Below are 14,084 nucleotides of genomic sequence, written 5' to 3'. Positions count from 1 at the left end.
AGAGTCATAGGTGGTTATTAGCCATCATGTGAGTGCCGGGGACTGAACCCATGTCCTCTGTAAGAGCAAAGTTGTTTACTTCCTGGCTGTACATTTGCCTGTCCTGGATACTTCATAGAAATGGAATCATGAAATACGTCCTGCTGGATCTGGCTTCTTTCACTCAGATGGGTTTGCAGAATTCATTCCTCATAGCAGTGTAAGATGGCATCGCATGGTAAGCCACACACTAAAACTTCTCCAGCTGAGACAGCAGAAGGGATGAGTTATTGTCCATGTGTTGCATTTATAACTAAGAATAGGGGCTGGAGAGATGGCTCAAAGGTTAAGTGCATTGACTGTTCTTCCAGAGGTCCTGAGTTCAATTCCCAGCAACCACATAATGGCTCACAACCATCTGTAATGAGATCTAGTGCCTTATTCAGGCCTGCAGACAAAACATTGTATACAGAATAAGTAAATATATCTTTTAAAAAAATTACTAAGAATAGAGTGTTACAGGGTCCAAGACAACTCTTCTGAGACTGTCTTGATCCTACCAAAGTGGGCTTTGGTAATGCAATGGTCATAGGAGTTCTAAATCACTAAGAGGAACATTCTAGATGGCCGCTCCAGCTCCCTGGCTTGCAGGGCACAGATGTCCATCCACTTAGCCATCTGCTAGTCTCTTTTGTTGACTTTGACCTACACATTTGCTTCTCCCTCTACTTGGCTGTCATGGAGCAGAAGCTCCTGGGAGGATGGTGTGGAGTCAGGGAGAACTATATTCCACATTTTATTATCCCTTCCTCTGTTGGTAAACAGATTGTTGCTAATCTGGGGGTCACTTTGACTAAATCCTGCTATGAATGCTTGGGTAAGATTTGCTGTGGGTTGGGCTCTCCTGTTTTCGGAGCCCAGGTTAGCGTCACTGCAATTTGTCTCATCTCCCCCACACCTTGGTGACACGGTGAGACAGCTGTAGCACGTCAGTTCCTTAAGACCCTTCTGTTTGAATGGGGAAGTTTCACCCATAACTTCCCACAGAATGGGCCTCCAGCCTTCATCAAGGCCCTTATCTTTCTAGCATCAGGAGCCCCTCCATTCCACAGGGACCACTGTCAGCTCAAGAGTAGGCTTACTGGTAGTGCTTGTCTTGCTGGCATGAGACCCCAGATTCTGTTCCCAGTGCTGTCTAAAAAATAAAAGTGGGGAGGAGTAGACCAAGTTCCGAATGCTGTCCAGGAACCCGGTGTATAGGAACCGGTGGCTGATTGGCTGCACACTAAGGTCAGAGAAGGCCTCACTGGTCCCAAGCTGAACCATCCACCAGGTGCTCTGGGCTTGTGACAGAGCAACAGCTACAGCAAGGGTCAGCCAGTGCCCACAGTCCAGGCATCCTATCTCTCCTGCCCCTCTGTCCCACTGCAACAGCCCTAAACACAAGTGACACCATTTGCACGCCTCGCCTCAGGTCCTAGTCTTTGATTTGAGCGCTCTCTCGCTCTCTCCTCCAGCTCTCTCTCTCTCCTTCAGCTCTCTCTCTCTCTTCCTCTCTCTCTCTCTCCCCCTCTCCTTCTCTCCAGGAAAGTGCTATGCCCCTGAGCTGCATTCCACCCTCTCTCATCTGATTGCACAGTGAACACATGAATTGCGTGAAGCACTCAGTAGCAAAATATATTGCTCTGAATTCAGCTTCTACAAGCCTGCGTCATTCCAATACAGATATGCTGGGACATGGGAAGGAGCTGTTAGCTCATTCCTGGGCAGACACGGAGGGCCTCGGAAGTATTTGAGAAAACTTTGGAAGAGTAAACAAGACTCTGCCATGTGGTGAAGGAAGCACAGGGCCTGATCAGGAAACAGTATTTGGGAAATCAGGGGAAGTGGAGAGCTGGATGGTTTTGTACAAAAGCTGGAAGTTAGGTGTGGGTAGGTGTGGCAGGGAGGGTGTGTGTGGTGGGGGAAGGCAGGCCAGTAAAGATCTGCAATTGCCTCAAGTTGCTTCAGAACAGTCCTGGAGGCTGTAAGAGGACTCAGTGCAGGAGAGATGCTGTCATCCACTTAGGGCACATGCCACATGTTGGCCTGGTAATCCCGGAAGGTCCAGCAGAGGCAGGGACTTCTGCACCCTCCATCTCACAGAGCAATTGCTGTGTGTTCTCAGGGAGTCACTTCCTGAGCCCCGATAACCCCTCTTCTAAATGAGACCATCCGATAGACACTTTCTCCACCACAGCTAACTGCAAGTCCCAAACCATCGCAACTAAAGCTTGGAGGAAGCCCTCTGCTTCCTGGCCTTTTGACTATGCTATGCAAAGGACAGGGGCCCACAGCTAAGGCTGGTGTGCCAGAGTGCCACGTCCTTGTTAGTTCCAAGTCCCTAAAATGGAGTAACACAAATTCTGGTGTAGTTGTCAGTTTGAGTCGGGGAGGAAGACAGTGTTCAAGGGTCTCCAAGACACAAAGGTCTGAGACTCAGCCAAATGCTGGGTGAGGTCTACCTTAGAGAAAGGGCTAATTCTCTCATTCACTCTTGGCCTACCCTGCTGGATTCCTAGAGCACCTCAGGCTCTCATGGCCAAGCTAGATGGCCTGGGGAGGGGCTGTGCAGGGTTGGTGTCTACCTGCCCTCAGGCCAAAACTTGCTTTCAATCCAAACCCATTCTTGTGCCAAGCCTGGCATCCTAGATGCAGGCCTCTCTCTCTCTCTCTCTCTCTCTCTCTCTCTCTCTCTCCCTCCCTCCCTCCCTCCCTCCCTCCCTCCCTCCCTCCCTCCCTCCCTCCCTCTCTCTCTCTCTCTCTCTCTCTCTCTCTCTCTCTCTCTCTCTCTCTCTCTCGGCTGTTTCCCCTCTAATCCCCTGCTCTTCTGGGCACCAGAGCTCTCTGACTTGGGGTTCTCCTAGAGAGGGCAAAAAGCAGACCACTTGGAGGAGACAAGGAATCTTTTAAGCTGGAGTTGAGGAATTTCCCTAGGGGCAGCATAATGTCCCCTTTCTTCCTTCTTTGGAGTGTCAACCGCTTCCCACCTACCAGCCCACACACTTCCTCACCCACCCAGCCCCCTACTTGCATTCCTGTGAGTGATGGCCACTTCCCAATGTCCCACATTCCAAGTGTTGACCCAGCTAGTGTGCATAAGGGTCAGCGAGTGACAAGCTAGCCTCTGTCTTCAGGGTTCAGCAGTGGGGCAGTGTCTGTGAAGCCTTGCCCACCATTGCAGCCTAACTTAGACCCACAGCCTTCCTGTAGAGCACTTCCCCTGACCCTACAAACCTCTTTCAAAAAAGAGTTGTGTGGTGGGAGGTGCTGTGTGCTGGTGCCTGTACCTCTGGTGTCCTTCTTCAGGGCCATCCAACTTGATTTGTGAGATAGATAAGATCTCTTTGGCCTGGGGCTTGCCCGGTTAGACCTAGGCTGGCCAGAGAGCTCTAGGGATCCTCCTGTCTCTCCCCTCCCCATGTTAGGATTCCAGGCTTATACCACCCCTTTCAGTGACTTCTGGGATGGAGCTCAGGCCCTTGTGCTTGCGCAGAAAGCACTGTGCTAACTGAGCCATCTTCCTACCCCATCCTGCGTCACTGCCCAGATGACCCAAAATGAGTCCTTCAGTCTGGGTGAAGGATTCCACTTCTGCCCATGTTTTTCTTAAGACTCACTCAGATTTTGGATCTGACAAGCTCCAGTTAGGGCAGGGTGGGGCGGGGCAGGCAGGACCTGTTTGTGTGTGTGGATGAGGCATCGTGTGGAATGGGCTCAGCTCTTGTGAAGGACTATGGAAGGAAATGGACTGCAGTAACTGTAGGCCGGCTGGGACCATACACCCCTGCTTCCCTTCCTCAACATAGCCCCTCCACTCACCTGGAGTATGGCTGTTGTCTTTTCCTGCCTTGGGCGAGAGCCTCCGCTCCAGGTCTGAGCCTGTGCCCCTCCAATGCCACAGCTGAGGGGGGCAGATAGTTCTGCTCTGCCGACGCAGTGCGGCCAGGAGTGTGAGCTGCAGGAGGCTCCGGTGCTGCACGGCCTAGAGGGGCCCCACATACCGCCGTAGTCTTGCCAGAGTGTGAAGACCACTGTGTAGGTAAGGTTTCCCGACAGGCAGACTGCTGCAGGGCCTTCCATGAGGAACAGGGAGGCATGGTGGGCAAGCTCCTGGCTGGAACCCAGCCAAGCCCCTCCTAGTTCCCTCTGTGGCCTCTGCCGTTTTGCCACGGCTGTTATGCCCCTTGCCTGTGCCTGCAGAATGCAAGGCAGCTCTCTTCCTGCCTGGAAGGGATGAGGACTATGTGGTGTGTTTCTGTAGGCAGGTGTGCATATATGACGCCATCCTTAGAGTCAGGCCACAGGGCTGGTATTAGCTGTCCATTGTTGTGACAAACATACCTGAGATAACCAACTCATAAAGAGGCAAGGATTGCCTTGGCTCACGGTTTCAGAGGTTTAAGCCTAGGCCTGCTTGGCCTACTTGCTTTGGGCTTGTGACAGCTGAGTACCGCATGGTGGCAAAGGACTGGAAAGTCGAGTAAAGACAGAAAGTAGCTGGGATCCCCCAGTATCCCCTTCAGGGACACTCCAATGACCTAACTGTCCCCTGCTAGATTCCCATGTCCTAAAGGTTCCACCATCTCCCAATAGCACCATGGGCTGGGAGCCAAGCCTTCCGTCAAATATGCAGGAAGCACTGTGCCCGCCTGCCCCAGGGCTGAGCGCCCACCCCAGGGCTGAGCGCAGGCTGCCCCTGTTCACTCATTGTCTCCCCTCTGCTCCACACAGTTCCGGGGCCGTGCTAACCTGCACGTGTTTGAAGACTGGTGTGGCAGCTCCATCCAACAGCTCAGGAGGAACCTGCACTTCCCACTCTACCCCCATGTAAGTGCCTTGGGGTGTCTGCCCACCATCCCCACGCCATCCTCTGTGTCTCCTGCATCTCATCTGTCCCACCTGCCTCCTTCCCTGCCCGTTCTCAGTCCATTACCGTCGGTATTATTCCCCCCGGTCTCTCAGGTCCCTCTTCCTCTGTTTAGAATATCTTTCTTGTTCCTCCTTCCCTGAGACTCTTGTAACCTGCCACTGTGCAGCATTTTAGTTAAGGCTCTCTTGGTATTTATCTAAGGACAACATGTACATGTTGTGTACTGTACAAAGTCACCTGGACCAAAAACTAAGTGGAACCTGACATTTATTTTGGCCTCCACGTGCCACGCCACGCCACGCCCCAATCTCTCATCTCCTGTTCCCTTCCTGGCCTTCTCAACAGTCTTGAGCAGCTTGAGCTCAAATTCCTTAAATTCTTCTTTCTGATCCTGAGTAACAGTTCATCTTTCTCGACGTAGATCCGCACAACCCTGAGGAAGCTGGCTGTATCCCCCAAGTGGACCAACTATGGCCTCCGCGTATTTGGCTACCTGCACCCTTTTACCGATGGTGAGGCAGTCCCAAAGCCTCATCCTTCTTCCTGCTCTTGAGTTCTTCAGGGAGGTCCTAGAAACGTATGCCCCAGTAGGAAATACAGCTTCATTGAGCCATCAGCAAGGGGGAAGCTGAGGCATGGTGAACTCTCTCTCACCCAATGTCTTTAGGCTGCTGCCTCTGTCTCTGTCTCTGTCTCTGTCTCTGTCTCTCTCTCTCACACAGCTGGAACTGGCTAGCCTCCATAAGTCTTCTCCATCTTCATATTTACCCCAGAATGTAGTCATCCCCCCGCCCCCTCACCCCATGCAAAGGTGGGAGGCAGTAAGATACTGTGAGTGAAGGGAATCAAGGCTCAGGTATAATGTAGGCTTTCAGCCCTGGTGCCAAGGCCCTCCTTGGCTCACCTAGACATCCTGCCACTGCCCAGGGAAGATCCAGTTTGCCATTGCTGCTGATGACAACGCTGAATTCTGGCTGAGTCGTGATGACCAGGTCTCGGGCCTTCAGCTGCTGGCCAGTGTGGGCAAGGTAGGGTCAGCTCGGCCCCTGGTCTCTCATTGGCCCTTGGAGCAGTCAGTCATGTGGTATATGAGACTATTGGGAACCTCCTTGGCTATTAGCATCGCAAATGTGAAGAAAGGACAAAAGCCATACATGGTGCCCCTCATCTCTGCCCTATACTACAAAGGGCATGTGAGATGTGGCCAGAGTGGGGACCCAGCCGCGTATACCTTTTGGGTTCCATTGTCCCGTAGCCCCATGCTGAAGATTCATGCTGGGCTGGTTGCCTATGGGAAGGCTCCCTTCCATCAGTGGGCATATGTGTGTGGCCAGCCATCCTCCTTAACTCCGTCTTTTTTCTCTCTCTCGTCTCTCCTTTCCCTTTCCCCCATCCTCTCTCCTTCCCCACACTTCTAGACAGGAAAGGAATGGACAGCCCCTGGAGAGTTTGGGAAATTTCAGAGTCAAATTTCCAAGCCAGTGAGGTGAGTAGAGAGAGTTGCCACAGTCCTCTTGTGTGCCCGCCAGTGCCAGAACTATGAGCCTGAGAGAGCTGGGGGGGGGGCCTCTCCACCGTCTCCACCAGCTCGTCACTCATGTCCCATGATCTGCCTCCACAGACTCGATCTGCGCTGCCCTTCCTCATTTTATAAATGCTTTTTTAGACTTTTTTTTTTTTTTTAAGTGAGTGTGTTTTTCCTACACCCATGAGGTTGTGCCAGTGTGGGTCTGGTACCCTCAGAGGGCAGGAGGGTTATTGGATCCTCTGGTACTGGTTCTCTAGGTGGTTGTAAGCTACCACATGGGTGCTGGGATCTGAGCCTGGGCCCTCTAAGAGCAGTGCTCGCTCTTAACTCCAAACTGTCTCTCCAGTCTCCTTCCTCATCTGAGATGAGGCCACTCAAGCCCAGGGACGCAGATATTGAGTGACACTAAAGATTAGAGAACAGGTGTCCTTTCTTCCCGTCCTTGCTTTCCCCTTCTCTCCAGACCTAGAAATGCTCTCACACATGAAGACTGCCTAGTAGTTGCTCTGGGGCTTCAGAGAAGGAACAGAAGAGTGACTTTGAAGTGCTCCTGGGGAAATCAAACCTTTTGGAGCCCACAGTGGCTGGAATGGCGTAACTGGTCTATGAAGTTAGTCCGGCTTCAGTCTGCCACCTAGTGGCTGGCACAGTCATAGGCTAGACCATATGCTGGCTAGACACCTCCTTAAGCAGACCTAGTTTGCAAAGGGCATTGTTGCATGTCACACTAGTGTGAGCATTCTGAGTCCTCTCAGTGGATGATGTGGACCCTAAAGCAAGGCTGCCTGGTCTAAGCTACAACTCCACTGTTTACTACCTGGGTGACGTTGGGCAAGTTACTAAAGATTATGGTGCCTCCTCCTTCCAGCCAAGGGGTGTCAGTCAAAGCACTGAGGATGGTCCTGGCATGCAACAACTGCTCAGTAAGACCTAACCCTGAGTGCTGTTTCTCTGGGTCCCCCAACTGACTTGTGAATTACTTATATTTATTTGGCCCTTGCAGAAAGAAAACCGAGGTCAGATGTCAGGGGTGGGTGGGGGATAAATAGCAAGCTCTTGGGAGGAGAAAGGAGCACCAGGGAACTTGTAGTGGGAGAGGTGGACAAGGTGACCAGTTGAGGAGAAGCTGTTTCTGGTCTCTTTCTGCCAGCTTATCAGCCTCCCTCAGGTACTACTTTGAGGTGCTCCACAAGCAGAACAATGAGGGCACTGACCACGTGGAGGTCGCGGTGAGTGACTTCATCCCCCTCCCCACCCCCACTCCCGCCACCTTCCCCAGATCTCTTGAACACTGACCCAAACCCAGCATCCTGCAATGTCTGTGCCCTTTCTCTAATTCTAGTGGAGACGGAATGACCCTGGAGCCAAGTTCACCATCATTGACTCCCCCTTCCTATCCCTCTTCACAAGTGAGTAGGGGAAGGTAGCCCGGGGTGAGGTCTGAGGAGTGGAGGTGAAGAATATGCTTGGGAAGTAGGTCCGGAGAGGAAGAGAGCCTGAGGGACCTTACAGTTAGGGGGCCTTCACTCTCCGGGGCCCACGGCTCCTGTGAGAATGTGTTAGACACAGGTGTGGTGGTTTCGGGTTTGTCCGTTTGTTTTGATTCTCTGTGTAGCCCTTGCTGTCTTGGAATTCGCTCTGTAGACCAGCCTGGCCTTGAACTTAGAGATCTACCTGCCTCTGGTCTTTTGAGTGCTCCCAGCACTAGGGATGCTGTGGCAGGAGGATCATACATCCAAGGCTATCATATGGAGACTTAGAAATAGACACAACGGGAGAAAAGGGAGAGTGGGGGGGGGGGACTCTGGAGGAAATACGGTCAAAATTTAAATATAAAAATAATACAAAGAGAGCCTGCTAGAACCTCTCTAAGCAGTCACCTCTGAAAAATGCCCTTGCCCACCCATGCCTAACATTTTGAATACAACTGCAAAGGATTCTGGGTCCATGAGGTTCACTTGAGGTTGGAGGTTAATGGACAGCAGACTCAATACATTGTTTGTGTATATTTGTGCATACATGTACATATGTATACATATGTATGAATGTAACAATAGTAATCAAAGACAAAGAGGCTATCATTTGAGAGTGGAAGTCTTGGGAGGTCCTGAAGGGAGGAATGGGAAGGGAGAAAGCAATGTAATTCTACTTTAATTAAACATGTATTTTTAGCCAGTGGTGGTGACGCATGTCTTTAATCCCAGTACTCAGGAGGCAGAGGCAGGAGGATCTCTGTGAGGTCCAGGTCAGCCTGGTCCACAGAGGGATATCCAAGAAAGCCAGAAACTCTGTCTTAAAGAAAGAAAGAAAGAAAGAAAGAAAGAAAGAAAGAAAGAAAGAAAGAAACAAAAATGTGTGTTTTTATAAAAAGGTTGACAAATGGATCCAGTCCCTATTTGCAGCGATAGTTCTTACTCAGTCAAGACCCTGAGAGAAATTATTGTGAGGTTTTTTTTTTTTTTTTTTTTTTTTTCCTCTAGACAGAGTTCTTTTTGTAAGTTGCTCTGTAAACCAGGTTGCTCTTGAACTCAAAGAGATCCACCTGCCTCTGCCTCCCCAGTGCTGGGATGAAAGGTGTGCTGACTTAAGAAAAAAGTTGAAAATAAATAAAAAATGTTGATCCAGGCAGTGGTGACACACACTTTAGTCCCTGCACTTGGGAAGCAGAGACAAACAGATCTCTTTGAGTTCGAGGCCAGCCTGGTCTACAGAGTGAGTTCCAGGACAGCAAGGGCTACACAGAGAAACCCTGTCTCTTAACTACTACTACTACTAATAATAATAATAATAAATGTAATGGGTGTGACTTGGTGGTACAACACTTACCTAGTGTGTGCAATACCTTGGCTTCCACCCCCAGTACAGAAAAAAAGTTAAAATTAAAAATAGTACCTTTAGCCAGGCAGTGTTGGCAAGTCTTTAAACCCAGCACTTGGGAGGCAGAGGCAGGCGGATCTTTGTGAGTTTCAGGCCAGCCTGGTCTACAGAGCTAGTTCCAGGACAGTCAGGGATACACAGAGAAACCCTGTCTTGAAAAACAAATAAACGAAAGAAAAACAATGCCTTTAGGCTTCCATGGCAAGTGTCTGAGAGCAGCAAGGGTGGAACCCTGGGGAAGAACGGGAAAGTGAGATCAGGGAGACCTGGGAGTGAGTGTGCTGGAGGAGAAGCGATGTAGGCTCCAGGAGAGGCGCAAGTTGTTGTTGGGCACCTGCATGACAGTTTGCAGTCATCCTTAACTCCAGTTCCAAGGCACCCGATTCCCTCTTCTGATCTCTGTAGGCACCAGGCAGGCACATGATGCACATACATAGATTTGGGCAGAGTACTCATACACATAAAATAAAACTTAAAAATATAAAATAAACTTTTTTTTTAAAGAGCATTTATTAACCTGGTGTGGTGGCACACACCTTTAATCCCAGTACTTGGAAGGCAGAGGCAGGTAGATCTTTGTGCATTCGAGCCCAGCTTGGTTTATAAAGCAAATTCCAGGACAGCCAGGGCTGTTACACAGAGAAACCTGTCTTGAAAAACAAAACAAAATAAGAGCACTTACTGTTCTTCAGAGACTTGGAGTTTAGTTCTCAACAAACAGGTCAGATGGGGCCCAGTTAACCTGTCACACCTGTTCCAAGAGATCCCATGCCCTCTTCTGGCCTCCACGGGCACCAACCCATATGGCACAGACTCACATAGATAGATATACAAACACATTAAATAAAATAAATCTTGGGCCATATGTGGTGGCGCACACTTTTGATCTCAGCATACAACAGCCAGAGGCAGGCAGATCTTTGTGAGTTCAAGGCCATCCTGGATTATGTAGTGAGTTAAAGGATACCTTTTCCCTGTAAAACAGGGCCTCTGGGTGAATCTGGAGCTCACGTTTTAGCTAGGCTGACTGGCAAGTGAGCCCCTGGGAGCTACCTATTTTTGCGCCACAGCACTGGGGCTACAGGTTATGCTCAACTCCTATGCGGGTTCTGGAGATTCAAAGTCTTGTTTATGAAGCAGACACACTTACTCACTGAGCCATATCCTCAGCCCCTTGATAAGGTTTTTAATTTTATAATCACCAATGCTGAGAGTGTAAGACCCTAAATCCGGGGTCCTGATGGGCTGATGGGAGAGCCCTGAGACACAAACACCAAAACCAGGAGATGCAACACGCAAGAGGTGTTTATTGAACGAGTGCACTCGGGTGTCAGCAATCTCGGGGAAAGCTGCACACCCCCAAAGATTTCAGGCTCCTTTTTATAGGGACAAACCACAAATCAGCATACATGCATGGGACACAAGGTGATTGATTACAAAGTATGATCTCATGTTTGAGAGATCACCCCGGTATGACCTGTTCTTCTTTAAAGGAAAAAGGAAAAACCATATAATGTACCTTGGAAAGACCCCAGACTGACCATTGGCCAGGTGTGACCCAGACAGGGCTGCTCATCTGGAACCATTTGTTCCAGGGTTGGGTCTATTTCCTTGTTGTGGGCCAAGACCTGTGAGAAACTTCTTATCCCTTTTTTTCTTTGCAAACTAAAGTCTTTCATATTCTGGCTTTCTCTTGGCTGTACATTTAGAACCTTCAGTTATTCCACAAAAGTTTGATAATTCAGTAACTAGCCCTATTTAACAAGATCAGCCTAGCTTATAACCACTAGCCCCATTACCATAGTAACCTTTCTTGTTCTCATAATTCCTGATCTTTCTACCCATGTCAAAGTCCATTCTTTGTGATTTTCTATATTCTGCTTGCAAGAACTATTTTCCTTCCCCTTACCTACATCCTTGCTCTGCAAACTAAAGTCTTTCAAGAACACTACTTTGCATAAATCCTTGCTGGGAGTATCACTTTCAGCATAAACAATGGTACAGACTAAAAGTTATGTTAAGGGTCCTTTTGGAAACTCTGTCCTAATTTGAAGCCAAAATCCACCTAACAGCTTTTCAAAGTGCTCACAGTTTTGTTTCCTATCATTGATCATAAAACTTCAAGCCTGGTGGTGGTGGCACATACCTTTAACCCCAGCACTCAGGAAGCAGAGGCAGGCAGATAGCAGAGGCAGGCAGATCAGTGTGAGTTCGAGGCCAGCCTGGTCTACAAATCAAGTTCTAGGGCAGTCAATGCTGTTACAACAATAAAGAAGAGCCTGAGCTAGTGTTTCAGGGATTGTTCACTGGTTTTGCTAGGTGTGTGGCAAAGTACATGTATCATATGTTTGGAACCAAAGTCGATGTTGTGTGGTATAACCAGAAACCTTTTACTATTGACAAATTTTTTCCCATGACCTTCACCCAGTTACACCACTCCTTGTGGGCGCTTGGCCACCAGCTTCAGAGAGGTGGTGTGAACAGTCTTGAGGACTAAAAATGCCAGAGTCAGAGCCCTAGCTTCGGCTGTGATAAACAGTACTGTAGCTGATGGGGACGAAGGAGGGCCACTGTGGATGCCTGGGGGAGCTTGGTTCACCATGTTCACATGGTACGCAGAGATGGTGTATGAGTGGCTGCCCACCCTAGAGGCTGAAACTAGAGAGAAGCTTTCAGTTCAAACCCCAGCACGGCCAGGAATACCCAGGAAGTATGGTATAGGCATAGGCTAAGTGAAAGTAAATAACACGGCTGAGTTAGGTGTCTGTCAGATCAGCAGTGCAGCAATTTGAGGGGGAGAGGTGTCTTTCTCGTCTAGACAAAATCACGATGTGCACTGACTATGAGGTGAAGCAGGCTCAAAGCCGCCAGCTAAAATCACAAATCGGGCAGGGCCTTGGGCACGGCTCACACTTCACCTGCAGGAATACCGAGGCTGTGCCTGAGCTCCACCTGCCCTGCAAAGCCCACTTGATTCTGCAAGCTTCCTACTGTTCTCTCCTCCCTGGCCACAGATGAGACCACCCTAAGGATGGATGAGGTGGGCCACATCCCACAGACAGCAGCCAGCCACGTGAGCTCCTCCAACAATCTTCCCACTGATGAGCAGCCGCCAGCTGACATGCTGCGGCCTGACCCTCGGGACACCCTCTATCAAGGTAAATCCTTGGCCACACACTGATCACCACCTCTAGGGACTGCACATGCCAGTTTCTCTGCACTGATGGGCAAGACTCAGGAGACCTGTCTATTCTACAGTAACCCCGAAGTCACAAAACCTTTTCCCCTTTGAAGTGTGAAACATAATGTACATACCGGAATCACAAGAGCATTTATGTCCAATTTTATGACTTTACAAATCTTTATAGAATGGACATTGTCTGATCAACCCCACCCCCCCAAGACCAGAAACAGGATTAGGGTCCAGATGGTCTCGTGCAGTCCTCGCTGGCCACAAATGTCAGTCTCTTTATGGCTTCTAACTCTTATCGTCCAGTAAGGAATATGTTAGTCTTTTATTTTGATGCCCAGGACTGAATCTGGAACCTGTAGCTGCGCGTGTTCTGTACCACAGAGCACATCCCCAGCAGTCATGTTTTCCTTTTAAAAGCTGACAGTGCCCCATTTCCTCCCTTTAAAATAAAGGACATATCACCTATCTGCAGACCCAGCAGGCAGGAGGATACGGCAAGGAGAACCTGCATTTGCAACCATCGCAGACCCTGTCTCAAAAAAAAAAAACAAAACAAAACAAAACAAAACTGAAAACTGGGCAGCAGGAAAGAGAGGAAATCCAGCTAATGGGAGACTACTGAGGTGGAGCCTTGTGGCCTATTAAAATGTCACTAGACAGTGATCCAATTGTACTGACCCCTGTCTCGGAGTCCTCATTGTGGCAGACTCGGCTGACAGACATGGACTGGGACCACAGTTGCCCTCAGTGAATACAACTGGAGGCAGCTCCGGTGGAAGATGTCTGTGCTCTGGTTTCTTCACACACTTCAATCCTTTTCCCTTCTGTTCTCAGTGCCTCTCGTCCCCAAGTCTCTTCTGCGCCACGTCCTGCCTGATTGTCCCTACAAACCCAGCTACCTGGTGGATGGGATCCCGCTACGGCGCTACCAGGGTCTCCGCTTTGTAAGTCATGTCCCAAACCAAGGATGGCTGGGAGAAGGCCTGCTGCCTGTGGCTGGGGGTGTAGGGGATGGGGGACGGACTAAAGCCGACTCTGTGCCTCCTGTGCCCTAGCCCGAATGACAGTGTGGCCTCTCAAGTCCCTGGGCTGCATCCCTGGATGGACTCTCTAGGGTGGACTATCTGTCCTGCAGATGGATGCTCTGCCTTCGAATCTGCCCCTTCCCCCAGTTCAGTAGCCTAGTGACTCTTCTCCAAGGGCCACTCAAACCCTGTCCTGTCTGCTCAGTCCCAGAAACTGGGTAGCCGGTGGCATTTTAAACTCACAGACAAGATGCTTGGGAAAATGTACTAGATGTGGGTAGTAGCATTATCTGTGTGGAGAGTGAGGGAGCAGAAAGAACGCCATACACCCAGGCCTAGAGTTGAAGATAGAGGACTGCAGGCAAGAAGGAAGTGGTCAAGAGTCATGGCCAGGCCAGAGAGTGGGGGCCGTAATTGAGTGGATAAAGAAAGGCCCCGAACTGTAAGGAGGGGATCAGGTGGCAACGGGAAGAGGAAATGGTCTTGGTGACACCTAAGGGAGACAGGTGTCCCAGGGATCTTTACCAGGAGCCCAAAAGAGCAGGCATGAGAAGTCTGGAGTCTAGACTG

The 14,084-nt window shown here is 49.9% G+C and overlaps 1 protein-coding gene across 1 annotated transcript in view; it reads left to right on the top strand.

The window, feature by feature from the left end:
• The window catches only part of B4galnt3 (beta-1,4-N-acetyl-galactosaminyltransferase 3), a 94,344-nt gene that overhangs the window by 69,766 nt on the left and 10,494 nt on the right, over positions 1 to 14,084 (top strand). Inside the window, exons 4-11 of the mRNA XM_051203864.1 lie at positions 4,753 to 4,848; positions 5,313 to 5,403; positions 5,819 to 5,919; positions 6,310 to 6,377; positions 7,570 to 7,648; positions 7,762 to 7,828; positions 12,311 to 12,454; positions 13,324 to 13,433. Of these exons, the coding sequence (XP_051059821.1) occupies positions 4,753 to 4,848; positions 5,313 to 5,403; positions 5,819 to 5,919; positions 6,310 to 6,377; positions 7,570 to 7,648; positions 7,762 to 7,828; positions 12,311 to 12,454; positions 13,324 to 13,433 (756 nt within the window). The remainder of the gene's footprint in view (positions 1 to 4,752; positions 4,849 to 5,312; positions 5,404 to 5,818; positions 5,920 to 6,309; positions 6,378 to 7,569; positions 7,649 to 7,761; positions 7,829 to 12,310; positions 12,455 to 13,323; positions 13,434 to 14,084) is intronic.

This window comes from Phodopus roborovskii, unplaced genomic scaffold (genome assembly GCF_943737965.1).
Source record: "Phodopus roborovskii unplaced genomic scaffold, PHOROB, whole genome shotgun sequence".
NCBI classification, from domain to species: Eukaryota; Metazoa; Chordata; class Mammalia; order Rodentia; family Cricetidae; genus Phodopus; species Phodopus roborovskii.
Note: the sequence above shows the minus strand (reverse complement) of the source record. Positions and strands in the feature narration are given on the sequence as shown.